The sequence below is a fragment of the Eumetopias jubatus genome, unplaced genomic scaffold, assembly GCF_037043125.1.
Source record: "Eumetopias jubatus isolate StellerSeaLion01/CBP00866 unplaced genomic scaffold, mEumJub1_p1.0 scaffold_15, whole genome shotgun sequence".
Lineage (NCBI taxonomy): Eukaryota > Metazoa > Chordata > Mammalia > Carnivora > Otariidae > Eumetopias > Eumetopias jubatus.
The window spans coordinates 88,092,261-88,116,440 of record NW_028274821.1 but is presented as its reverse complement, the minus strand read 5'-3'; the positions used below and the strand labels follow the sequence as shown (position 1 = coordinate 88,116,440).

Here is a 24,180-nt window from a genome sequence, read left to right as displayed (position 1 = left end):
AAAAGAATATGATCAAGGTCATTGATTATTTTGAGTCAATTTTTGTGGATTGGGTGAGATAGGGGTCCAACTCCATTCTTTCGTATATGCTACCCAGCTGTCCTAGCACATTTGTTGAAAAGACTATTTCTTCCTCCGTTGAATCATTTTGGCACCCTTGTCAAAATCATTTGACCAGGGGCACCTGGCTGGCTCAGTCAGTGGAGCATGCGACTCTTGATCTCAGGGTCATGAGTTCAAACCACATGTTGGGTGTGGGGATTCCTTTTTATTTTAATTTTATTTTTTTGATTTTATTTATTTGACAGAGAGAGTGAGAGAGAGCACAAGTAAGCAGAACGGCAGGCAGAGGGAGAGAGAGAAGCAGGCTCTCCACTGAGCAGGGAGCCCGATGCGGGGCTCGATCCCAGGACCCTGGGATCATGACCTGAGCCAAAGGCAGACGCTTAACTGACTGAGCCACCCAGGTGCCCTTGGAGATTACTTTTTTAAAAAGACATATGGGGGTGCCTGGGTGGCTTGATGGACATTGGATTGTCTCCAGGTTTTTTGGTCTCACACACAATGCTGCATTAGTCATCCAGAGGTATACCTCTTTGTGTATATGTGTGAATATTCCTCTAAGATAAATTTCTAGACAGAGGAAGTATTTCTAAAGTCAAAGAGTAATGTATGTTGTTATTGTGAAGTTGCCCTCCAAGAGTTACACCAGTGAACACTCTAACTTGGTGTTTCCCAGATCATGAATTATAACCTCTTTGTGTATGGTTGTATAAATTTGGTGAGTCTCAGTCTTGTCATTCTCTATGTAGCTGAGAGGCAGAGAATGGTGTTTCATTTTAAATTTGCATTTTGTTAATTATGAGTGAGGTTCAGCCTCTTTTCAAGTTTATTGACTATTTTCTTTTTTTGTGAATTTATATCTCTTGCCCACATTTTTTTTCTGTTGAGATGTTGATCTTTTGTTATTGATTTATAAGAATTGTTTGTATATTGAGGCTCATACTAAATTAAAATGGCCTCATTACTCGTCTCCTTCATTAGACTGTGCACTCCTTGAAGAAAAGGAAGGTGTCCTATTCACTGTTGTATACCTGGTAGCATAGGGCATAGGCATAGCATGTAATAGAAGTTCAATAAATATTTGCTGAAGCAATGAAAAGATATGCATCTACTATGTGGCAGGCCCTGAGCCGGGTGGTATGATAAAAAGATGAACAGAGGAGAGTCCTCGTGTGACCGAGCTCACTGTCTGGTGGGAGCAATAGACATTCATTCTCTCACTCAACAAAAGTTTCTGTAGCAGCTTACTCTCTGACTGGTGCATAATGTCCATTGGAAGAGCCAGCCTGCTGGGATGAGAAAAATGCCAGGACTGTGACTCAGGTGACCATGTCCTGGTGGAATCTGGGCTGGTCATTTCCCCTCCCTGGTCATCAGTATCTCCATCCATAAAATGTGAGTGACTAGACCAAAATCCCTTATTTCCCATTGAGTATCTGCCATTGAGTATCCGTTTGTCTGTGCTTTTTTTTTTTTAAGGGTGAAGTGTAGTTTATTTTTTTTTAAGATTTTTTATTTATTTGACAGAGAGAGACACAGCGAGAGAGGGAACATAAGCAGGGGGAGTGGGAGAGGGAGAAGCAGGCTCCCCGCGGAGCAGGGAGCCCGACGCGGGGCTCGATCGCGGGACTCCGGGATCATGACCTGAGCCGAAGGCAGACGCTCAACGACTGAGCCACCCAGGCGCCCCCCCTTTTTTTTTAAGATTTTATTTTATTTATTTGAGACAGAGAGAGAACATGGTGGGGTGGGGAGGGTCCGAGGGAGGAGAAGAGTGAGAAGCAGACTCCCCACTGAGCAGGGAGCCTGACATGGGGCTCGGCTGGATCCCAGCACCCTGGGATCATGATCTGAGCTGAAGGCAAACACTTAACCAACTGAGCCACCCAGGCGCCCCACCCCTGTCTGTGCTTCTTTCCGGAAGTAGGAATCTGACCCAAGGGGCCATCATGTCACTGCTCGGACCCTCCCCTTGTCCCACATGGCAATAAGTATGGGCTTTGAGAAATCAGTCGTGAGGGTTTTTTTTAAGATTTTATTTATTAGAGAGAGAGAGATAGTGTGCACATGCACACAAGCGGGGGGAATGGCAGGCAGAGGGAGAGGCAGACTCCCTGCGGAGCAGGGAGCCCAGTGCAGGGCTCTCGATCCCAGGACCCTGGGATCATGACCTGAGCCAAAGGCAGATGCCGGACTGACTGAGCCACCCGGGCGCCTCTCAGAGTCTTGAGTTTATTTATTTATTTATTTGTGAGTAAAGCGATAGAAGTTTATTAAGTGAAGATACAGAAAAAGCTCTCAAGAGTGAGGGGTCCCGACAGGGCTGCCCCAGAATCCCGAGTTTAAATTCCAGCTCTGCTACTTGCTAACTGTGGCTTTGGGTGTGTGACTTAGCTTCTTGATGGAGCCTTTCTCGTAGGTTTTTTTTAAAGAGATAGAACCTGTATGGTGCTGGCAGGCTGCTGGGCACAGAGAAAGTATGAAGTCATTAAAAGGCCACTGTCATTACCCTTAGGACACACCTCAAGGCTATATAGTGCAATTGGCCAGGGAAGACCTGCTTCCCAGAAGTTGAGGGAGAGGCAAGGGGAACTGGAGGTGGGTTTGGCTTGGGAAAGGCAGCCTGAGGAGCCCCCAGGTGTTGTCAAAGGGGTGTCTGTGGAGGTCCCTGGGTCGGCCCAGGCAGTGGGAGGACTCTGGTCTGGAAGGCCAGCAGTCCCACCTCACGGTAGGCCCGGACCAGCACCGTCCCAGCTGTGGGCCTCCTCTATGAAGTAAAGCCACAGTCCCCTCGTGCCACGCAAGGGTCGCCCTGTGCCCAAATGTGTGGGCTTCCAGGGCCAGCTAGCCGGAAGTCTAGACAGAGATGGTTCCGCGTGCCCCCTGCTGGCAGCATCCAGAACAACAACCCCCCAAGCCCCTTTCTTCTGGAGGGCTCCACCTTGGCACCTGCTGGTGTTCCTGGATGAAAGCAACCCGCAGGGCCACCTGTGCCCTTCCTGGCCTCAGCTCGGACCCCCAATGGCTTCTTCCTCCCCTTCCGATTTATGGAAACTGCTCCCACTACACCTGCATGCTCACAGAGATGTGTGCACATGCTCATGCAACTGCTCATATTTACACGATATCATAACCACACACAATTTACCTATGTTCAAGGTCACATTATACTTTCATGAGCCCCTTTCTCCATTAAAAAAAAAGTCAAAATTATATATTTGGGGGTGAGAGGCAGAGGGAAAGAGAGAATCTTAAGCAGGCTCCATGCTCAGCGCAGAGCCCAACGCCGGGCTAGATCTCACGACCTTGAGATCACGACCTGAGTCAAAATCAAGTCAGACTGAGCCACCCAGGTGGCCAATAGAAATTACATTTTACAACCATGTGTTATAAAGAATGAATATCATGCAGGCTGGATTCATTATTATATATTCATCATTATTACATTCCCCTTTTTTCCCCTTATTTTAAAGTAAATTAAAATTAAAACATTTTCTTTATTTTATTTTATTTATTTATTTGAGAGAGAAAGAATGAGAGAGATAGAGAGCACGAGAGGGAAGAGGGTCAGAGGGAGAAACAGACTCCCCGCTGAGCAGGGAGCCCGATGCGCAGGATCATGACCTGAGCCGAAGGCAGTCGCTCAACCAACTGAGCCACCCAGGTGCCCAAAATTAAAACATTTTCATGGGATCCTCAAAGTATTGTGGGTCCTCAGCATCATGCCTGCAGAGGAAGCCTCATAGAGAAGTCTGCCCTGCCAAACATGAGTGAATTCACACACATCCAGCCCCACGTGTCATATTACAGTGATTCAATAGTATTCATAAAGTGCCCATTCTGTTATGAACATCTATCATTTACTGGACACCTTTTATGTGCCAGGCACTAACGGACGTGTTTTCCATAAATTATCTTGTTTTTTTTAATAGTTTTTTATTTATTTAAGTAATCGCTACACCTCATGTGGGACTCAAACTCACAACCCCAAGACCAAGAGTTACATGCTCTGCTGACTGAGCCAGCCAGGAGTCCCTGAGTTATCTTACTTGTATTTATTTTATCCTTAGGAAAACTGACATTGAGAGAGGTGAAGTGACTTGCCTCGACCCACACAGCTGAGGTCTGAGTGATACCAAGGTCTGTGTTCTAATCCTCTCCCCAGGGGACTATTCAGGGCCCAGTCCTTGCTTGGCAGGCACAGAGCTTGGCAGTAGTAAGACAGAGCTGCCCCACAGATGGAACAGTGTGGTGCTTACTTCCATGCCCCAAGACTCGCCCCGGCGCACACACCAGCCACCCCCTGCCTGGGCAGTCTCCTGCAGTGGAAGCCAGCTCCTGGTTTCCAGCTCCAACCCCAAGACAGTGAGACTAGTTAAACACAGTCTCATCCAGCATGGGCTCTCTTTGCCCTCTGTGGAGCTGGTTACCCCAAGGCACCACCTCTCCCCAGAGCACACAGTGCCCAGAGTGGGTGAAGGGCTGAGATTGTGGCGGAGGAAAGGGGAGGGTCATGAGCCGGGATCTTTTCCCTTCTGAGTGTGACCTTATAACCTGTGCTGGCTACTGGGTGATGCAGACCCTCCTCTGACCTCCAGGAGTTCACTATGAGTGTTAGTTGTTATTTTATCATTATTGCCAGTATCTTTGCCTGTTAATGGAGGTGAGGAAAGCACTTGCTTTCCAGGCTGTTAAAAGGGTTCGATGCTATATGGTCCTCAGAGCGGTGCCTGGTACAAAGTAAGCACTCAGGAGATTAGAGCTGACTGCTGATTGCATTAATATTATTCCCACCACTGTAATCCAGTGAGATGATAAAGGTGTAATTTAGGGTAGAAGAGGTACAGTCACTTTAGGAGAAAGGACAGAATTCATAGACGTGGAATGATGTGGGTGAGGGTGTCAGAGAGAGGATCAGCCTGCTGGACATCCATAGATTTTGGTCAGGAGACGGAAGAGGGTCCCTCTGGAGGAGTCAGCAGGACATCGGTCCCAGAACAGGGGCAGCCATCCCTGCATTCGGCCAATCCGTGGAAACCAACCATCTCCATTTGCCCAGGATGGTCCCAGTCCCAAGAAACCCCTCAATCCTGGGCATGCAGGACAGTTGGTCCCCCTAGAACATGCAGCAGGCACAAGGTGCCTCCTGTGACCAGCACTGGACTCAGACCTGGCCATGGACTTCATGTCCCCGGCTGAGTGAGGCTGAGGCACACTGACGCCTTCCCCTCGATGTGACACACTGTGGAATGTCCCTCCGTGGAATGTCCTTCCTCAGATAGAAATAACACTACCCTCTGTTGTTCCAAGCTCTGGTTCTTAGCTACAGCCATCAGGGAGTAAGTACTTCCTGCAGGGTTCCCCTGGGAAGTGACTCAGTTCTGAGAAACTAGAGCGTAAACTCTGGCCAGACTGACTTTTCAGCTCCTGGCATCTCCCAGCCCTCTTCCACTCCCGGGCCTTTGCACCTTCCTCGCTGCCAGGCACACTTTCCCTGCTTTGGGACCCTGCGCCAATGCCACATCCTCCAGGGAGCCCTCCCAAACTCCCAGGTCCCCGGGCAGGTGCCCAGAGCGCCCTCTGGTGTCCCATTGCGTTCATTTCCAGGAGCTGCCGGCACAAAGTACCCCAAGGTGGGTGGTTTTACACAACAGGAAGTTTTTCTTTCACCATTCTGGAGAATAAACGTCCCAAATCAAGGTGTCAGCAGGGTCATGCTTTCTCTGAAGGCTCTAGAGGGGAATCTGTCCCGTGCTTTTCTCTTAGCTTGTGGTGTTGCCAACGAACAATCCATGGAGCTCCTTGGCTTGTAGATGCCTACCCGCCCCCAGTCTCTGCCTCTGTCTTCACATGGCCTTTCGCCTGTGTGTGTCTCTTCTCCCTTCCTCAAAGGACACCAGTCATACTGGATTGAGGTCCACTCTATCCAGTATGACCTCATCCTACATGGATTACATCTTACAAAGACCCTAGGTTTCCATTCACAGGTGCTGGGGGTCTTCAACGTACACTTTTGGAGGACACAGCTCAAACCATAACACCTGTCTTTGTACTTGTCAGGAAATACTTGCTGGATGAAGGAGTGCTTGGGGGCATCTCTTCTCCGCCCCCCACCCCCACCCCTACCTGAGACCAACAGCTCATGGTCCCTACTGTAGTCTCAGTCCTATGCCAGGGCCTGGCCCCAGAAGTTGCTCTGGAGAAGCTGATAATTGAAGAACATAAGGACGAAGTGCCCCACCTTTGGACAGATGGCTGATTGTCAGTGCTCTGAGACGCTTTGGAAGACCCTGGGGGAAGAGGCTGGCTTGCGTCAGGGTTTAGAAGGGACTAGTAGCTGCCTTGGTCAGGCTGAATTTACTTCTTATAAGCAGGTGCGAGCAGCTATCTACTTCCAGAGTCTTCTAGGGTGGGCAAGCCTGACTATTGCGTTATAAATTATTTTCCTTAATTTCTCCTTCATAATGAAGTTAGAGCATTCTATTGGTAGTGACAAAATTCTGTGAACAGGCAGGTTACATTGGACTTCCGGTTTCCAGTCCTGTGCGTAAGGAGCTTGGAAGTCATCCTTCCATCCTCACAAGCAGAAAGCTGAACAAACTGAAAAATTAACACCTCTTCTTAGACCCATTTGAGAAGGGACATCATGGGTCAAACCATTGCCCCCAATATTAGAGAGACAAACCAGTAGATACAGAGAATCATGACTTAGCGGAGCAGAAGCCTCCACGGGGACCAGTTCAGGGGGATGTAACCTAAACATAATAGACAAATTGCTGGAGGCTCAGTATGGACACATCTGAGAATTCAAGAGGCTAGGAGGGCCCACAGTCCAACCCTGGTCTGCCACCAGGTTGTGTCAATAATAGCGTTATCTTTTTGCTGTTTAAGGTGGGGGTTTTTGTTTTTTGTTTTGTTTTGTTTTTTGAGAGAGAGAGAGTGAGAGGAAGCACAAACGGGGGGGTAGGACAGAGGGAGAGGGAGAAGCAGGCTCCCCCCTGCAACGGTACAGCTGAGGAGCTGTGACAGACACTGTAGGCCCTGCAAAGCTCGCAGTATATACTCTGGCCCCCTAAAGAAAAAGTTTGCTGACGCTGCTCTAGAAGGAGAGTGGATATAGGGCCACAAGTAACAGGCAGACAGGAATGGAGAGTGTGGCTGGGGGGGGCAGCAAGCGAAAGGGACAGTGGCAGGAAATGACCTGGGACAGGTGGCCTTACATCTGATTTCACAGAGCCTTCTAGTATATGCTAAAGACTTTGGATTTTATTCTTAATATGAGGATTTAGGAAGAGAAAAGCAGCCTCTGGCATCCAGGAGCTGGCCTGGCACCCACAGATAGGACCTGAGTTGTGTTGAATGTGAACAGTTGCACAGAACATCAATATCAGACAAGGCCACACTGTGACCATAATAAATCCAGAAGAAGAAAACAACACTCTGCAATCACGTCTGAACACAGATGGACGTGAACATTGTCGAAGCCACAGGAAACCCCGCGCCCCCCTCTCTTGGTGCACAGGGTGGCTGCTTTTCCACCAAGTCTAGCCAGCCTCACTTGAGCCTGCCTCCCTATAAATATGATTACTGTGGGGCGCCTGGGTGGCTCAGTCGGTTAGGCGTCTGACTCTCGATTTCGGCTCAGGTCATGATCCGCAGGGTCCTGAGATTGAGCCCCGCCTTTGGGCTCTGCACTCAGCGGGAAGTCGGTTTGTCCCTCTCCCTCTGCCCCTCCCCCCCGGTCATGCACGCGCGCACTCTCTCAAATAAATTAATAAATAAAACCTTAAAAAAAAAAAAAGATCAGTGTGATATCCAACCATAAAGTGATCCCTGCTTCTGAAAGCACCAATCTAGCGTCCCTGGACCCTCCCCTAAATCACTCCACCAAAGTCCAAATCCCATAATAAGTTCGAAGAGCCTCTCACGGAGACCCCAGAGCGCCCTGGCGTCCACGTTCCCCCACTGCAACTTCTCCATCACGGCTGTGCTCCTGGTGGTTTGGGGCTGAGGGCATGGACAGGGTTTAGCCGTTAGGCCTAATTTCCTGTTAATGAAAGAGAAACCAAAATAACAGCAGCTTGAACGAGATCCAAGATCCATCTCCTCCTCCCCACTAAGTCCAGAGATAACTGATGGTTCCACGACCATCAGGGGCCCAGGCTCCTTCCATGTTGTGGCTGTTATTTCCACCTCAGGCATGTGGAACATTCGAAATATATACAAAAGTAGAGCGTAGACTATACTAACCCCCCCAGTCTCCACCCATGGCCTGGCTTACTTCTATTCCCCCACCCGCTTCCTACTTCCACCATCTGGATCGTTTTGGATTATTTTGAAGCAAATCCCAGATATTATGTCGTCAATACTTCAAGAGACATCTCTAAAATAGAAGGACGGTTAAAAGGAAAGAAAGAAATCTCCAATACCATTAGCACAGCTAATAAATTACTGATTTCTTCATATCATACAATACGCAGTGTTCACATTTGTCCCTCAGATTCACTCCTAACATTTGGGGACCCTCAGTGGAGCCCACACAGTGGATGTCTAGATATTTACAAGTCTAATGCAGCTTTGCTCAGGGACATTCCCACCCCGGGGCCCACAGCCCGCCCCCCGAGGACCACCCTTGAGACACAGTGGCTAAGGATGCTGTGCTCCACCCAACCTTTCCTGCCTGGCATAGATTCAAACCTGAAATGAGAACTAACAAGTCCTAAGTAGTCAAGCTTGGGGGAGGGGAGTCCCAGGGAGGCTAGAGCGCCATTACCTGGGGAACCTGGGGTGCCTAGCTCAAAACCAAGCAGCCTCTTTCTCTCTGGTTCGCCCTGGGGGTAGAGGTGGGTTTTCTTCACATGCAACCTCCAGGGTGTGCATGCTCGCGCTCTCTCTCTCTCTCTCTCTCTCTCTCTCTCTCTGGCTCTGAGCCCCACATCCTCGGGTCAAAGAGGTCCAGTTCAGCTCGTTCTTCCCTCTCCTGTAACCCTGCTTGCTCAATCAGTTACCAAATTTTCCATACTTTCCTAAGAGATTGATAAGGAATAAGCAGCTTGGTGGGTTTTTGTTGAGTGCTTGCCCCTCGGGGCGCCCAGGATGGGAGGGGGGCACCATTTATAGCCGTTTTTTTGGAATCACAATCCCAGATTCCCATGCATTGCATTCAGTTGTCTCCTTTGCCTCTCAGCTTTCTGTTTTGACAAAGTCGGACCTACAGAAAAGGTAAAAGAACCGTGCAGTGGCCACACGTCTGCCTAGCCCCCAGATTCAGCCCTCGCTCACATCCACCGCATTTGCAACCGCCTCACTCTGCCCTGCCCTTGTATATAAATGTCTTTGCTGAATCTTTTGAAAGCAAACTGCAGACATCCTGACTCTTCACTCCTAAATGCTTCATGTGCTTCCTAAGAATGCCATCCCCCCACATAAACACCCCTCATTATCACCCTCAGAGAAATTGACCAGTGATTCCATCATGCCCTCTGATGGACAAGCCATATTCAGATTTCTCCAGCTGTGCCACAGATACCCTTTAGGATACCATTTCACTGTTCTTGTCTCCAATCCAAGGGGTCATATGTTGCATTTGCTTACTGGGTCTCTTTGGCAGCACCGCCCCAGACCCCCAAACCCTCACCTCTTTTTCAGTGCTGTGGTCTAACCCCCTGGAGGAGAGAGGGAAGAAAGGAAGGCTGGAAGGAAAAGTCTCAGACGGCAGTGCAATTCTTAGAAAAGCCTCCCTTTCTCTCTGTCTCTCATGAATAAATAAAGAAAATCTTTTAAAAAAAATAAATAAAAATTTTAAAGAAAGAAAATTTCAGCAAAACCAGTGGGAGTCCTCGGGAGTGCCCTGTCTCCCAGCGACAGCTGACCTCCCTGTCTTTCAGACACTGGCCGGGGCAGCCAGGGAAGCACATGGAAGCCCGGCCTTAGTGCTAAGGACCTGGGATGTATTTCTGAGCACGGCTGTCTCCTCAGTCAGTTAGGCTCCTGCCAGTCAGAGAGACACATTATTGTGGCCTCCGCAATGGTACTGCCTTTTTTTTTTTAACCTTGGTGATTTTTATTTAATTTTAATTTTTTAAGGTCATTTATTTATTTATTATTATTATTTCTTTAAGTAGGCTCCGTGCTGGGCTTGAACTCAAGACCCTGAGATTGGGGGCGCCTGGGTGGCTCAGTCGTTAAGCGTCTGCCTTCGGCTCAGGTCATGATCCCGGGGTCCTGGGATCGAGCCCTGCATCGGGCTCCCTGCTCGGTGGGAAGCCTGCTTCTCCCTCTCCCACTCCCCCTGCTGGTGTTCCCTCTCTCGCTGTATCTCTGTCTGTCAAATAAATAAATAAAATCTTAAAAAAAAAAAAAGACCCTGAGATTGAAACCTGAGCTGAGATCAAGAGTCAGACACATAAAAAAAGGGGAGGGGGCACCTGGGTGGCTCAGATGGTTGGGTGTCTGCCTTTGGCTTGGGTCATGGTCTCCTGGTTCTGGGATTGAGCCCTATGTCGGGCTTCTAGCTCCCTGGGAGTCTGCTTCTCCGTCTCCCTCTGCCTCTCCCCCTGTCTCTCTTTCTCTCACAAATGAATAAATAAAATCTTAAAAAAAAAAAAAAAGTCAGACACCTAACCAACTGAGCCATGCAGGCGCCCCTAAAGATTTTTTTATTTTTAAGTAATCTCTACACCCAGTGTGGGGCTCAAACTCACGACCTAGAGATCAAGAGTTGCACATTCCACCGACTGAGCCAGCCAGGTGCCCCTAAACCTTGGTGGTTTTTAAAAACCGTTTTATTGAAATATAATGCTAAGCACGTACCGTCTAACTCAACCATTCCAAGTGTACTGTTCACTGGTTTTTAGTATGGCCACACCACAATCTAATTTTAGAACATTTTCATTACACCAAAAAGATAGCCAGTAACCGTAGCAGTCAGTCCCCATTTCTGCCCCCAGACTCCCACCCCTAGCCCAAGGCAATCACCGATTTACTATCTCTAGAGCTTTGCCTGTTTTGTATAAATGGAATCGTGTAATGTGTGGTCTTTTGTGACTGGCTTCTTTTACTTAGCACAACGTTGTCAAGCTTCATCCGTTTTGTAGCAGGTGTCAGAACCTCATCCCCTTTTATTGCCGAATGATATTCTATCACATGGATTTACTACATTTTGTTGATCTAGGGATGTCCCTCCCCACTCACGTTCTCTCTCCCTCTCTCAAATAAATAAATCAATAAATAAAACCTCTAAGAAATGAAAATAAAGAGAATTTGTTTTGCCATGTAAGTTTCTAGCTGATAAACTTTCTGTATCCTTGAAACACTTGTAATTATCCCTGATGTTTGTTGTAACCATCCTAGTAGGTGTGAAGTAGTATTTGCCCAATGACTAAGGATGTTGAGCATCTTTTCATGGGCCTATTAACCATTTATGTATCTTCCTTGGAGAAATTCAGATTTATGATTCACAAATACTTACCCCCATACTTTTATCTTTTCACTTTCTTGACGGTGTTCTTCGAGGCACAAAAGTTTTTAATTTTGGTGAAAGCCATATTATCTGTTCTTTTCTTTTGTTGCCTGCACTTTTGGTGTCATACCTAAGAAACTGTCTTCTAATTCAAGATCACAAAGATAGACTTCCAGTTTTCTTCCGGGAGTTTTATATTTTTGGGTCTTGTATTTAGGTCCATGATCCACTTTGAGTTAGTTTTGTGTATGTTGTGAGGTAGGGGTACAAATTCATTCTTTTTTTTTTTTTTTAAGATTTTATTTATTTGACAAAGAGAGACACAGAGAGAGAGGGAACACAAGCAGGGGGAGTGGGAGAGGGAGAAGCAGGCTTCCCGTGGAGCGGGGAGCCTGATGCGGGACTCGATCCCAGGACCCCAGGATCATGACCTGAGCAGAAGGCAGATGCTTAACGACTGAGCCACCCAGGCACCCCGGGGCATTCATTTTTTAAATGTATGTCTTTTAATTCTCTTTTAATCTACCATGCCCTGGACCTTTTTTCCCTTTTACTTTATTTGTTGAAGAAACAGGGTCATTTGTGGATCACCTCTCCATGGTGTCATCTAACACATTCTTCTGTCCCTTGTGTTTTAGTAATCCAGTGGCATGGTCTGATTCAGATTTGGTTTTAGCACAGGAATAATTTGCAGGAGGTGTGTGTGTTTCCGGAGTCAGAACATAATGTAGGGTTGACTCTCCCTGTGATGTTAGGGGTCATTCATGATCTTTACCTGGACCTCCCCCACCCCCAGCCCTTAGAGGTAATTTACATTTTGAAAGGGTCACTCTGATTGCTGCGGTTCAGGGGGCTATAGGTGTGAGGGATAATCATGCAAGAAAGCACTTGTTGCCATGCCTGGCACAGAGTGACCAGTCAATAAATATTAGCTCTTACTGTTGCTGTTGTTGTTGTTGTTGTTAGAGCTGTGTGTGGGGGACCCACGCCCTGGCCTCGGAGCCATTTTTTGGCCAGAACGTTCTCCTCCCTCTCCTCTTTCCTGGAGGAGAAGTCACCAGTGTCCCAAGGCTCTGGGAGGCATGTTCAGGAATGTGACGGCCATCCATTTGCACCTGGCTGGGGTCTTCCAGAGAAAGAAGGCTGGAACTTCTCTCGCTCGGTGCTTGCACCAGACTGTAAGTGCTCTAGCCCCATGTGTTTTGCTGCCCAATCCAGGGCCCCTGTGATCTGGCATGGTCCTGGCTTCAAAGCTGTGCATGACGCTCTTCTTTCAGGTTGCCTTCCCTGACTGTAGCCTGGAGGGGACCTTTGCCTTGCCTTGCCTTGCCTTTCCTCTAAGGAGGACTTGTAGCTCTGCATCTGAATGGTCTGCATGGTGCTGTGCTACCTCCCCATCATCCCCTAAGCCCAGCCCAGTGTTCAGTACACAGTAGGTGCTCAATAGACATTGGCTGAGGAATACATTATACATAAGGCCAAGAACAGGCACTGTTTCCTCACTTATGCAATCACTGTGTGACATACTTGAAGGTGACACCTTTGAGTTCCCCCAAGTTTCTGTGGTCCCATTATATTTACCTCCTTCCTATTCTCATTCACCTCCTTTGTTCTCTCTCTCTCTCTCTCTATGCCTCTGTACCCCCTACCCCTTGCCCCACCCCAACCTTCTCAAACTTCCCTTGCTCCAACTTGCATCCCCCATCTCCCCGACCTTCATCTTCATTTTTTTAAGATTTTATTTTTAAGTCATCTCTACACCCAACATGGGGCTTGAACTCACAACCCCGAGATCAAGAGTTACATGTTCTACTGATTAAGCCAGCCAGGCGCCCCTCTATTTTTTTAAATATGATGCATCCCCAATTCAAAAATAATTCCTTATAGCATTGAAACCATGATACCATCAGTGTAAGATACACTGTTATTGTATGGACTAGTAAAGCGGGGCGGGAAATGCCAATTAGACATGCTAGAGATTCTGAGAAACATTTGAATTCAGAGAACATGCAAGGCCAAAAAAAAAAATGCCCATATCAGAATCAATCCAATATGGTGTGATCTCCATACAAAAAAATTGGAACCATAGAAAAGCATACACATGGGGCACCTGGCTGGCTCAGTTGGAAGAGCATGCAACTCTTGATCTCAGGGTTATGAGTTTGAGCCCTACGTTGGGTGTAAAGATTACTTAAATACATAAACTTAAGAAAGAGAGAAAGAAAGAAAGAAAGAAAGAGAAAGAAAAGCACACACATGAAATTAAATCACCTATAATTCCACCACTCAGAGAGAACCTTTGTTAACATTTTGATGTATTTCCCTTCCAAACTTTTTTTTCCGTCCACTCATATATGGTTATAGAAAAATGTACGTGTATACAAATATATAGTAGGGTATATTTTTTACAAAACATACTCATACTTTTTACTTTTACTTTACAAAACATACTGTTTTGTAGCCTGTTTTATTGATGTCGGCATATCCATTGATAGATATTCTTCTAAAATAGATATTATTCTTCTTGGGTACCTGGCTGGTTCAGTAGGTAGACCATACGACTCTTCATCTCAGGGTCGTGAGCTGGAGCCCCAGGTGGGGCGTAACGTTTACTTTAAAAAAATTATTTTTAAAAAAACGCGATTTTTCTCATCTGTAAAATGGGACCAGCCAGACTGTGCTGAGTTTAGCAAGACCATCCTAAAGGGGAGCCGCTGCCGTCATGTTGGCAAGCTCTCGTCTCCCTCCCTCTGCCCCCCGCCCCCGCCCCCCTTCCTCCTCAGTCCTGCCTAACTGGTCAGTATCTGGTCTGAGTCCACCCACACTTGGAGCCCGGCTGGTGGGTGGGGCAAGTGCGGCGGCCGGAATGGGGCGGGGCCAGGCCGGAGGCGGGCTGGAGCCGGTCCTGCGCTCGGAGAGTGCGGATCTGCACCCCTCCCACTAGGGGGCGGGGGCTGGGGTCAGGTAAAAGCCCCATCTGCAGCGCTCTGACCTGCTTGCTTGGTTTCCAGTTCGCCATGGCCAAGCGGCTCCCGGCTCGCAGGCTGGACGGGATTGACCACAACCCATGGTGAGCTCGGCAGGGCTGGGGAAGCATGTGGGTGTCCTCTCGGGCGTGAGGGCGGGACAGGGCTGGAGGTGTCTGGGTTTGCAGTAACCGGCCGGTACCGAGGACGGCCACCGTGCCCCGGACTGTGAGATTTGCAGCCACGGCCTGGGAGACGTGAGACCGGGAGCAGCAGGCCTGGTTTCGAATCTCAGCTTCACCCCGCTTGGCTGTGGCGCCGGGGGTAAGGGGGGAGACTCACCTGCTCTTACCCAGGCACCAGGCTCGGCGCTTTCCAGGGATTATTTTATTTCCCACTTAGTGCAGAGTAAAATACACTAAGTAAGATAAGGTAAAATACAGGCAGCTCTGCACTGGAATTTGCTGAGGTTAATTTCTTTTCTCTGTTGACTTGTTCTAAATATGAAAGAAGCATGTGCCCATTGTTACTGCTAACACAACGGATGCAGTGGGAAGGTGTGTAAGAGAAATGTAGGGGTTTTTCCTGATCCCTCCCTACCACCTTTGGCCAGCAGTACAGAGGCTCAAACTCAGAAGTTAAGAGTCACATGCTCTACCCACTGAGCCAGCCAGGCGCCCCAACATCCCTGTACTTTCTTTTTTTTTTTTTTAAAGATTTTATTTATTTATTTGAGAGAGAGAGAATGAGAGATAGAGAGCACGAGAGGGAAGAGGGTCAGAGGGAGAAGCAGACTCCCTGCTGAGCAGGGAGCCCGACGTGGGACTCGATCCCGGGACTCCAGGATCACGACCTGAGTGAGCCGAAGGCAGCCGCTTAACCAACTGAGCCACCCAGGCGCCCCCATCCCTGTACTTTCAAAAAAAAAGTTGTTGGCTGTTGTTTTTACAAAACATGAGACCCATTTTTTTTTCTTTTTCTTTTTCTTTTTTAGAGAGAGCGAGCAGGCGTGGTCACATGGGAGGGTTGGGAGATGGGGGGAGGGGCAGAGGGAGAGGGAGAGAGAATCCTAGGCAGGCTTCATTTCCAGCAAGGAGCACGACGCAGGGCTCGATCTCACGACCGGGAGAGCAGGACCTGAGCCAAAATCAACAGTTGGACGCTCAACCAACTGAGCCACCCGGGCGCACCCCCCCATTTTTTTTTTCAAACCCCCCTCGTGTACAGCACTTTGTGCTTTGCAAAGATCTTCCGCCTGATGCTCCATGGTGTTTGGGACAGAGGAGCCAGGCCCAAAACTCCTCTAGCCCCAGCCCCACTCCTCTAGCATCCAGCTGCCCCCTGGGTTGTACCACGTTCCATCCTGTGTGTGACAGAGGCTGGTTCGCCTCGTGGGCCTTTGCAGGTAAGGTAAGAGTCCAACTCCAAGGGAGGAAATGACAAGGAGGCAGGCTGGGAGAGGCAGCAAGACTCTTTCCTGACTCAGACCTGGCAGACTCTTGAACCCAACACCCCCATTATGCAGAAGGGGAGATTGAGGCCAAGAGAGGCCAAGTCTCATGCAAAGGCGGGGCAGGGCAGAAGCAGGCCTGTGGAGAATGTATGGGACGGGGTGGGGGGGTTGCCGGGGGATGAAGGCCATGGTAGTCAGGACAAAAGGGCCCCAAGTTCTTGCTAACCCCAGAGTGGTGGCCTGAGGATCGGGACCTTAGAGACCCAACCTAGAGGGCAGCTGGTCTCTGTAGGGCACTTGAGCCTGGTTCCCCTGTTCCAATCACGATGGAACATCCGCCACCTGATTTTGCATCTCAGCTCTACCCTCAGCTGCTATGTGACTCTGGGCAGGTCACTAGCCTCTCTGAGCCAAAGCAACTTCAGAGGTATTGTGGGGTTCTGGGGAGAAAATGACAGATTTTAGATGGAACAATATTGTTAGGCAAATTCAACACAGCCAAGGCTGACTTCTCTGCCCACAACCAACCTGCAACCACACACCAGGCTCCTCATCCAGCCTCTCAGCCTCTCTCTGTTTCCCTGAGGAGGTGGCCACAAGCCAGGGCCAGAAGAAAGGTTGTTGAGGGCCAGAAATGGCAGATGGCGGGGCTGGTGGGGCCCCAGTCTGTCCAGGCTAATGGTCTAGAGCATAAACTTTGCTTCCAACCGATGTTGAATCAAAGGCTGGCTGGGCCATGAACTAACTGGGAGTCCTTGGGCAAAATCACCGCCAGCCTCAGCTTCTCTGTCCCCATTGTGACTCAGGAACGGGACATACGTCATATGTATGGGAAGGTTATTGAGCACACATTTCAAACTGTGGTTCGTGAAATCCACTTAGGAAGTCTCAACAAATATTTCTGAAGAATGGGTAGGATAGGGGCCCCTGGGTGGCTCAGTCAGTTGAGCGTCTGGCTCCCAGTCTCAGCTCAGGACTTGATCTCAGGGTTGTGAGTTCAAGTCCCATGCCGGGCTCCACGTGGGGGCATGGAGCCTACTTTTAAAAAGTAGGATGCGGGATTAGCACAGTGCTTGGGCTACATAATCCCAAAGCGAGGACCAGTTTTGACGCATCTCAGCAGGATCTCAACTGGAGCAGATGCTAACCATCCAGTTTTTCTGGAATGAGCCCAGTGCATGGTTCATCCTGCCCTGGATGAACAGGTGGAAGTTTATTTGCCCTGGAAACAGGTGGAAGTCCAGGTCTGGGCGGACTGGTGTCAACTCTTCATTTGTTGCTCAGGGTGGAGTTTGGCAAAATGGCCAGTGAGTATGATGTCGTGAACTTGGGCCAAGGCTTCCCTGACTTCCCACCCCCAGACTTCGCAGTTCAAGCCTTTCAGCTCGCCCTCAGCGGTGACTTCATGCTCAACCAGTACACCAGGGCATTTGTGAGTCTCTCTGCCGCGCCTGGGGCCCTGGGACACAGGCCTCAAGGAGGCCCTGGGGGAGGAAGGGTCAGGCCTTTCTGAGCATCAGGCCCACTTGGGTGTCAGTGTTCTGGAGCAGAGTCCAGAGAAGTCAGTGTGACTATAGTTCAGTGTTCACCAAGTGTCTCCTCTGTTCCAGGCCCTGGGACAGCTCATGGTCTGGGCAAAGACAGACAAAAAAACCATGAGCTGGGAGCTCAGGGTCTAGTAGGAAAAGCAGACCAAATAAATAAATAAAACAAAAGCAGAACAAAGGTTATTGATATACTGTGATAGGGGAGGATGGGGTGCTCTGGGAGCAGGAAGAAGGGAATGAAATCTGGGGAGACCAGAGAAGGCTTCCTGGAGGAGGTGACCCGTAAGCTGAGTCTCGAAAGACAAGCTGCTGACTGATCTGACTCAAAATCCAAACTCTTTATGTAAAGGTCACAGAGTAGGTATTTGCCAGTCCTTGGTTGAGTAAAGCAGTAAATGGTTCTTAAACTTTGGTATGCATCAGAATTACCTGGGGAGAATTTCCTCCAATTCCACCATCCAGAGATAACTACGACCAATAGTTTGCTACTTTGCTGAGCGTTTAGACTTTTAAACTTTTAACTTTTTAATGTGCTTGTATAAACGCACACACACTCACATAATGAGATTTGCATTTTTTTAGCACAAATGGACTCGTACTATAATGCTCTGTTGCTTGTTTATTTCACTAAACAGCATGTCATGGGCGACTTTCCATGTCAGAATAGTCTCATTCTTTCTAAGGGCCACATAGTATTCCCTTGCCTAGCTGTGCCATAATTTATTGAACCAGCCCTGCACTGATGGGCTCGTTTGGCTCTGTCACTATTATAAGCAATGGCACAGTGAATATTTCTGTATCTATATTTTTGTACACATGTGTGAGCGTTTCTCTGAGACAAATCCCTGGAAGTAAAACTAGAGAGTCAAAGGGTGCAAGCATTTAAAAATGTGATGGATGTTGTCAAACTGCTTTCCAAAAAGGTTTACTCACATCCCCATCAACACACTGGTCTCATACTCTTGCCAGCCGTGGGCATTATCCATCTTTTTAATATTGGTATGTTCTTTTTTTTTTTTTAAGATTTTATTTATTTATTTGACAGAGAGAGACACAGCGAGAGAGGAAACACAAGCAGGGGGAGTGGGAGAGGGAGAAGCAGGCTTCCCGCGGAGTAGGGAGCCCGATGTGGGGCTCGATCCCAGGACCCCGGGATCATGACCCAAGCCGAAGGCAGATGCCCAACGACTGAGCCACCCAGGCGCCCCTAATATTGATATGTTCTTTTTTTTTTTTAAGATTTTATTTATTTATTCATGAAAGACAGAGAGAGAGAGAGAGAGGCAGAGGGAGAAGCAGGCTCCCAAGGAACAGGGAGCCCGATGCGGGACTCGATCCCAGGACCCCGGGATCATGGACCTGAGCCAAAGGCAGATGCTTAACCATCTGAGCCACCCAGGCGCCCCATATTGATATGTTCTTATAGCAATATTTCATTGTTGCTTTTATTTGCTTTTCTTCAGTTATTGGGCATCAGTCCTTCTTCTTTCATGACCGACTCCATTTTCTCATTTGGGTCTGTATCTTTGTCTTGTTGTTTTATAAGAGCTCTTTATAGATTAAACATCTTACCTCTTTCTCTTAGTTTGCAATGTTTTGTCTTTTCACTTTGCTCCTGGTATATTTTGCCATACAGAAATTTTTAATTTTTACATGGTCAAGTCTGGTTGAGTGAATTATTTAGTGAAGTTCTAGACCTTGGGGTTTCAGTCCTTTGGCTTAGCCTCGAGTGTTTTATAAGTGTCCTCAGCAAACAAGTGTACAGATCCAACTTGGATCTGTGGACAGTGCTCCACAAAGTCATGCACTCTGTCCGGTTCTCCACCAAATCCTAGCCCTGGACTTTGGGCCTGCACGGAACAGGTTTGATGGCCAGCACTGGTGGAGGAAATGAAAGAACTCACCATATAGGAGCCCATTTTGCCTCAGGCCTGCTGCTGGAAAGTGCTAGAACTGCCTGAATGCAGCTGAGCAGGAGGGTGGGCCCAAGGTGAGCCAGGCGACTGACCGCTGCTGTCCTGGCAGGGTTACCCACCCCTGACAAAGATCTTGGCAAGTTTCTTTGGGAAGCTGCTGGAACAGGAGATAGACCCACTCAAGAACGTGCTGGTGACTGTGGGTGCCTATGGGGCCCTGTTCACAGCCTTCCAGGCCCTGGTGGATGAAGGAGATGAGGTGAGTGAGCAAGGCTCGGGCTGGGTAGGGATGAGGGGCAAGGGGCGATACTGACCCCAGCTAATCTGATCCTTTTGCTAGGTCATCATCATAGAGCCCTTTTTTGACTGTTATGAACCCATGACATTGATGGCAGGGGGTCACCCTGTGTTTGTGACCCTGAAGCCGGTGAGGATGCTGGTTGGGGTATGGGTGGGCAGAGGGGTCCAAGGAGTGTGTTGTGTTGGCCCCTGGGAGGTGGGAAGGAAGGAAGGAAAGGAGGCCGGTTGCTCCAGGATGGGGAGGGGTATCCAGAGTCCCAGAGGAGAGAGGGTGGGGACAGATGCCTATGAAGGCAGGCCAGATCCTTGGAGCTGAATGTCAGGTAGCTTATTAATTGCTGCCCCCTTCCACCTCCTCTTACAGAGCCCTACCGGGGATGGGGAACTGGATTCTGCCGGCAACTGGCGGCTGGACCCCACAGAGCTGGCCAGCAAGTTTACCTCTCGTACCAAAGCCCTAATCCTCAACACGCCCAACAACCCCTTGGGAAAGGTACCTGAGAGACCTCCTTTCAGGGACCCCTCCAGACTGGGTTCAAGTCCCTGCTATGTTACTGATTTGCTGCGTCGGGCCTCAGTTTCTTCATCTGTGAAATGGGAGGGCAATGTGTAATGAGCTCTGAGGACCGAGGCTCCCCAAGGTCCCAGGGACAGGGGCAGGAATCCCCTTGGAAGGTATAAGTGCTGGCCGGTGGAGCAGACTGGGTGCCTCCATGACCCCGGAGACCCTGGGAATGGTGACTTCATCTCTTGGAATGTCTTCTCATATGTAAAATGGGAACATGACAGAACTGATGTACAGGAAAATCCAGTTGTCCAACTGGGTGTCTCTCCCCTCATATGACCACTGCACTTAGGACACTCTGACCCCAGGTGTGGGGGACCCCACACCCGGCAATTCTGCAACACCAGCTGGGGTAGCATCAGATCCCATAGGTTAGGGCTCAGTCCCACAAGGCTGCCCGCCCTTCAGATGCCAGCCCTGCTTGTCACCTCTGCTTCTGACCAACGGGCTATAAATTTGAGGTTCCCACCACGTCCTCCTCGGGTTCTATTAATTTGCTGGCACCGCTCACAGAACTCAGGGAAACACTTAGGTTTACTAGTTTATTAAAGGATACAAATGAGAAAGGAGACAACAGCTAGATGAAGAGATACACAGAGCGAGGTCTGGGAGGATCCTGAGGAGCTGCGTCACCCTCCCAGTATATGGATGTGTTCACCAATCTGGAAGCACTCCAAACACTGTACTATTGGGATTTTGTGGAGGCTTCCTCACATAGGCATCATTATTATAATTTTTTAAAGATTTTATTTATTTGAGAGAGAGAGAGAGACAGAGCATGTGTGCATGAGCCGGGGGAAGGGCAGAGGGAGAGGAAGAAGCTGACTTCCCATTGAGCAGGGAAACTGACCCTGGGATCATGACCTGAGCTGAAGGCAGGTGCTTAACGAACTGAGCCACCCAGGTGTCCCATGATTAATTATGAACTCATTTCCAGCCCCTCCCTTCTCTGTAGGATGCAGGTGGGGCTGAAATTCCAAGCTACCCAGGTGCCCACCCAGAGTCACCTCGTTAGAACAAAAAACACTTCTCGTGCTCTTTTCATTTAGGAATTTACTTGGGCTTTAGGACCCCTGTGTCAGGCATCAAAGACTGAACATTAGAACAAGAGATGCTCCCAGTGCCCCTGTGACTTGAGACATTTACAAGGGTTTTAGGAGCTCTGTGCCAGGAACCGGAGGGCAGAGACCAACATGTATGTTTTCTGTTAGCTCGCAGCAGACCTCCCAGGGTCAGTGTTGCAAGGGATCCAATAGGGTGGGATGGAAAAGCCCTTAGCAGCGAACGCGGTGGTATCCGTTCATCTCTCTGAGCAGACCTCTCTGCTTGGGGATGGTCCCCACAGGTGTTCTCCAAGGCAGAACTGGAGCTGGTGGCCAGCCTGTGCCAGCAGCATGACGTGATCTGCATCAGTGACGAGGTCTACCAGTGGCTGGTCTATGACGGGCACCAGCATGTCAGCATTGGTGAGCCATGCCGGCCTGGGGGCCTCCATTCCCGTGGACATTTGTGGCAGGGCCCTGAGCCCAGTCTGGGAGTCCGAGCAGGCCCCGTGATTAGGCAGTGACCTGGGGCAGTGACTCTGCCTCTCTGAGAGCAGGAGGTCACAAGGGCACAGCCTCCCAGGGTGGTCATGAACAGGAGCTGAGATGAGCCCTGGAAATAGCTCAGCGCATAGCAGGGGCCGGGGTGCCAAGAGCCCCAGTGTGTGCCGGGGGCCCGGCCGCCACCCCTCCCCTGCCCCTCACTCCCGGTCTCAGTAGCTACTCTCTTTGGCCTTGGGCAGCCAGCCTCCCTGGCATGTGGGAACGCACCCTGACCATTGGCAGCGCTGGCAAGAGCTTCAGTGCCACTGGCTGGAAGGTGAGTCGATGAGGGTTGGGGTACCTCCTTCCCCCATGATCCGGGGCAGGCGAGGCTGCACTGGGAATCAAGAAGGGGGCTGGCCAGGCCCTGAAGGGCCTCACCCCCTCCCCGTGTTCCCGGTCCAGGTGGGCTGGGCCCTGGGCCCGGACAGTCTCATGAAGCACCTGCGCACCGTGCAGCAGAACACTGTCTATCACTGTCCCACGCAGGGCCAGGTGAGGAGAGTCAGGGCACCCTGCCGTGGGGGGCGGGGCCGCCACAGAGCCCGGTCCGATCACGCCACTAACCGTCCCCCCCCCCCCCCCCCCGCCCCATGTGCACACCCGCCCTCCTCAGGCCGCGGTGGCCCAGAGCTTCCAGCACGAGCAACTGCACTTTGGCCAACCCAGCAGCTACTTTGTGCAGCTTCCCCAAGCCATGTGGCGCTCCCGGGACCACATGGTTCGCAGCCTGCAGTCTGTGGGCCTGAGGCCCGTGGTCCCCCAGGGCAGCTACTTCCTCATCGCAGACATCTCAGACTTCAGTGAGCAGGACTGGCCAGGCTGGGCGGAGGGGGGCCGGGTGCTGGAGGTGGCCCAGGGCTCAGCATGGCTTCTGCCCTCCAGAGAGCAAGATGCCCGACTTGCCAGGTGATGTGGATGAGCCCTACGACAAACGCTTCGTCAAGTGGATGATCAGGAACAAGGTGGGCCGGGCTCGGCCAGGGCCCCTGTGGGTGCTTTTAGAGGCCGAGCCCCTATCCAGCCCAGCCTCTGCCATCAGCCCTAGTACCGGGGTGCATCTGTGTCTGGAATTTGCCAAAAGATGCTGTGTGGGCTGGCAGGCCTCCCTGGGCTCTCAGGGCCTCGGCCGTCTTGTCTGTACGGTGCAGAGTTGGTGCATTAACCCCGAGCGCATCCAGCTCTGAGCTCTGATCCTAAGGCTGATTTCTTCTCTGGCTCTGCCCTGACCTGCCACGTGGCGCTGCCCCCCTTGGCAGCCTCCACCTCCCCTCTGTACAGAGGGAGGGACTGGCAACGATGCTCTGCCATTCTTTTCCGCTGACCTTGACCCAGCACTGAGAGGTGCTGCCCCGAAGCTAACTGTCCCTGCCTCAGCCCATCGTGGGAAGCTCTCTGTCGCCCAGAGTCAGAGCCTGCCATGCTGTGGGGCGGGGTTGAGGCATGGGCTTCCTCCTCCCCAGGGCTTGGCGGGCATCCCGGTCTCCATCTTCTACAGCAGGCCACATCAGAAGCACTTTGACCACTATGTCCGCTTCTGTTTTGTGAAGGTAAAGGACGGGGTCGGTGGGGAGAGAGGGCCTCCTCAAGCTCCCCGGGGCCCACTGGTGGTACGGGGAGAGGGGTGGGACCGATCTGTGTTGGTGCAGGATGAGTCCACGCTCCAGGCCCTGGACGAGAAGCTGCAGAAATGGAAGGATGAACTCAGGCCCTGACGCCGCCTGCTCGTCCCGGCCCCACCTGGTTCCTGAATGTTCTTTGCCAGGGTGTCAGCCCCTTCCCAGGTTCGACATAGATTGAGCTGGGGGCCCCCTTCTCTGCGACACAGGATGTCCCCAGGGAAGAGCCCTCCTTCTTGATCTTGGTGGATTCAGGAGCGCTTCCCACAGTACCTATATTCCTGTCATAGGGGTGAGGTGCACCTGACCTGGGCCTGTTCCTGCTCCTCCCTAGATTGGGTCATAGAGTCTTGGGTCCCCTCTGTACTCTCCCCAGACTTGTCTGGGACTCAAGGGACAGAGTCCAGCAGCGTACTGGCCTTGAGTCCCGGCCCTGCTCTGGCCCCGGCCCTGCACTGGCCCCAGCCTAGGCTCTGGCATCGCACCCTTTCTTTCTCTCCTTAGATAACCTCGGGAAGTGGTCTTTAGGCTTGAGTCCTCAAGCCGGTACTTTTCACCCATAATAAAGCTTGAACTTATTTAGACCCTTATTGGCTGCCTCTCTTTGCTTCACATGGTGGTGCTGATCGCTGATGGGGCCTGGGGCGAAACGGAAGACACCTCAGTGAAACTTAGATCCCAGCCCCTCTTTGTACAAATGTGTT

The 24,180-nt window shown here is 50.2% G+C and overlaps 1 protein-coding gene across 2 annotated transcripts in view; it reads left to right on the top strand.

Annotated features, from left to right (window-relative positions):
- The window catches only part of KYAT1 (kynurenine aminotransferase 1), a 33,472-nt gene extending 9,406 nt beyond the window's left edge, over window positions 1-24,066 (top strand). Inside the window, exons 2-14 of one of the 2 annotated variants that reach the window (XM_028107682.2) lie at window positions 12,491-12,702; window positions 14,536-14,594; window positions 17,228-17,375; window positions 19,516-19,665; window positions 19,747-19,833; window positions 20,071-20,199; window positions 21,617-21,737; window positions 22,058-22,134; window positions 22,263-22,352; window positions 22,474-22,660; window positions 22,743-22,822; window positions 23,321-23,407; window positions 23,507-24,066. In XM_028107682.2, coding sequence (XP_027963483.1) covers window positions 12,607-12,702; window positions 14,536-14,594; window positions 17,228-17,375; window positions 19,516-19,665; window positions 19,747-19,833; window positions 20,071-20,199; window positions 21,617-21,737; window positions 22,058-22,134; window positions 22,263-22,352; window positions 22,474-22,660; window positions 22,743-22,822; window positions 23,321-23,407; window positions 23,507-23,572 — 1,377 coding nt within the window. In that variant the 5' untranslated portion in view covers window positions 12,491-12,606 and the 3' untranslated portion in view covers window positions 23,573-24,066. The remainder of the gene's footprint in view (window positions 1-12,490; window positions 12,703-14,535; window positions 14,595-17,227; window positions 17,376-19,515; window positions 19,666-19,746; window positions 19,834-20,070; window positions 20,200-21,616; window positions 21,738-22,057; window positions 22,135-22,262; window positions 22,353-22,473; window positions 22,661-22,742; window positions 22,823-23,320; window positions 23,408-23,506) is intronic. The other variant, XM_028107683.2, reaches the window with a different exon arrangement.
- Window positions 24,067-24,180: the final 114 nt, after the last annotated feature.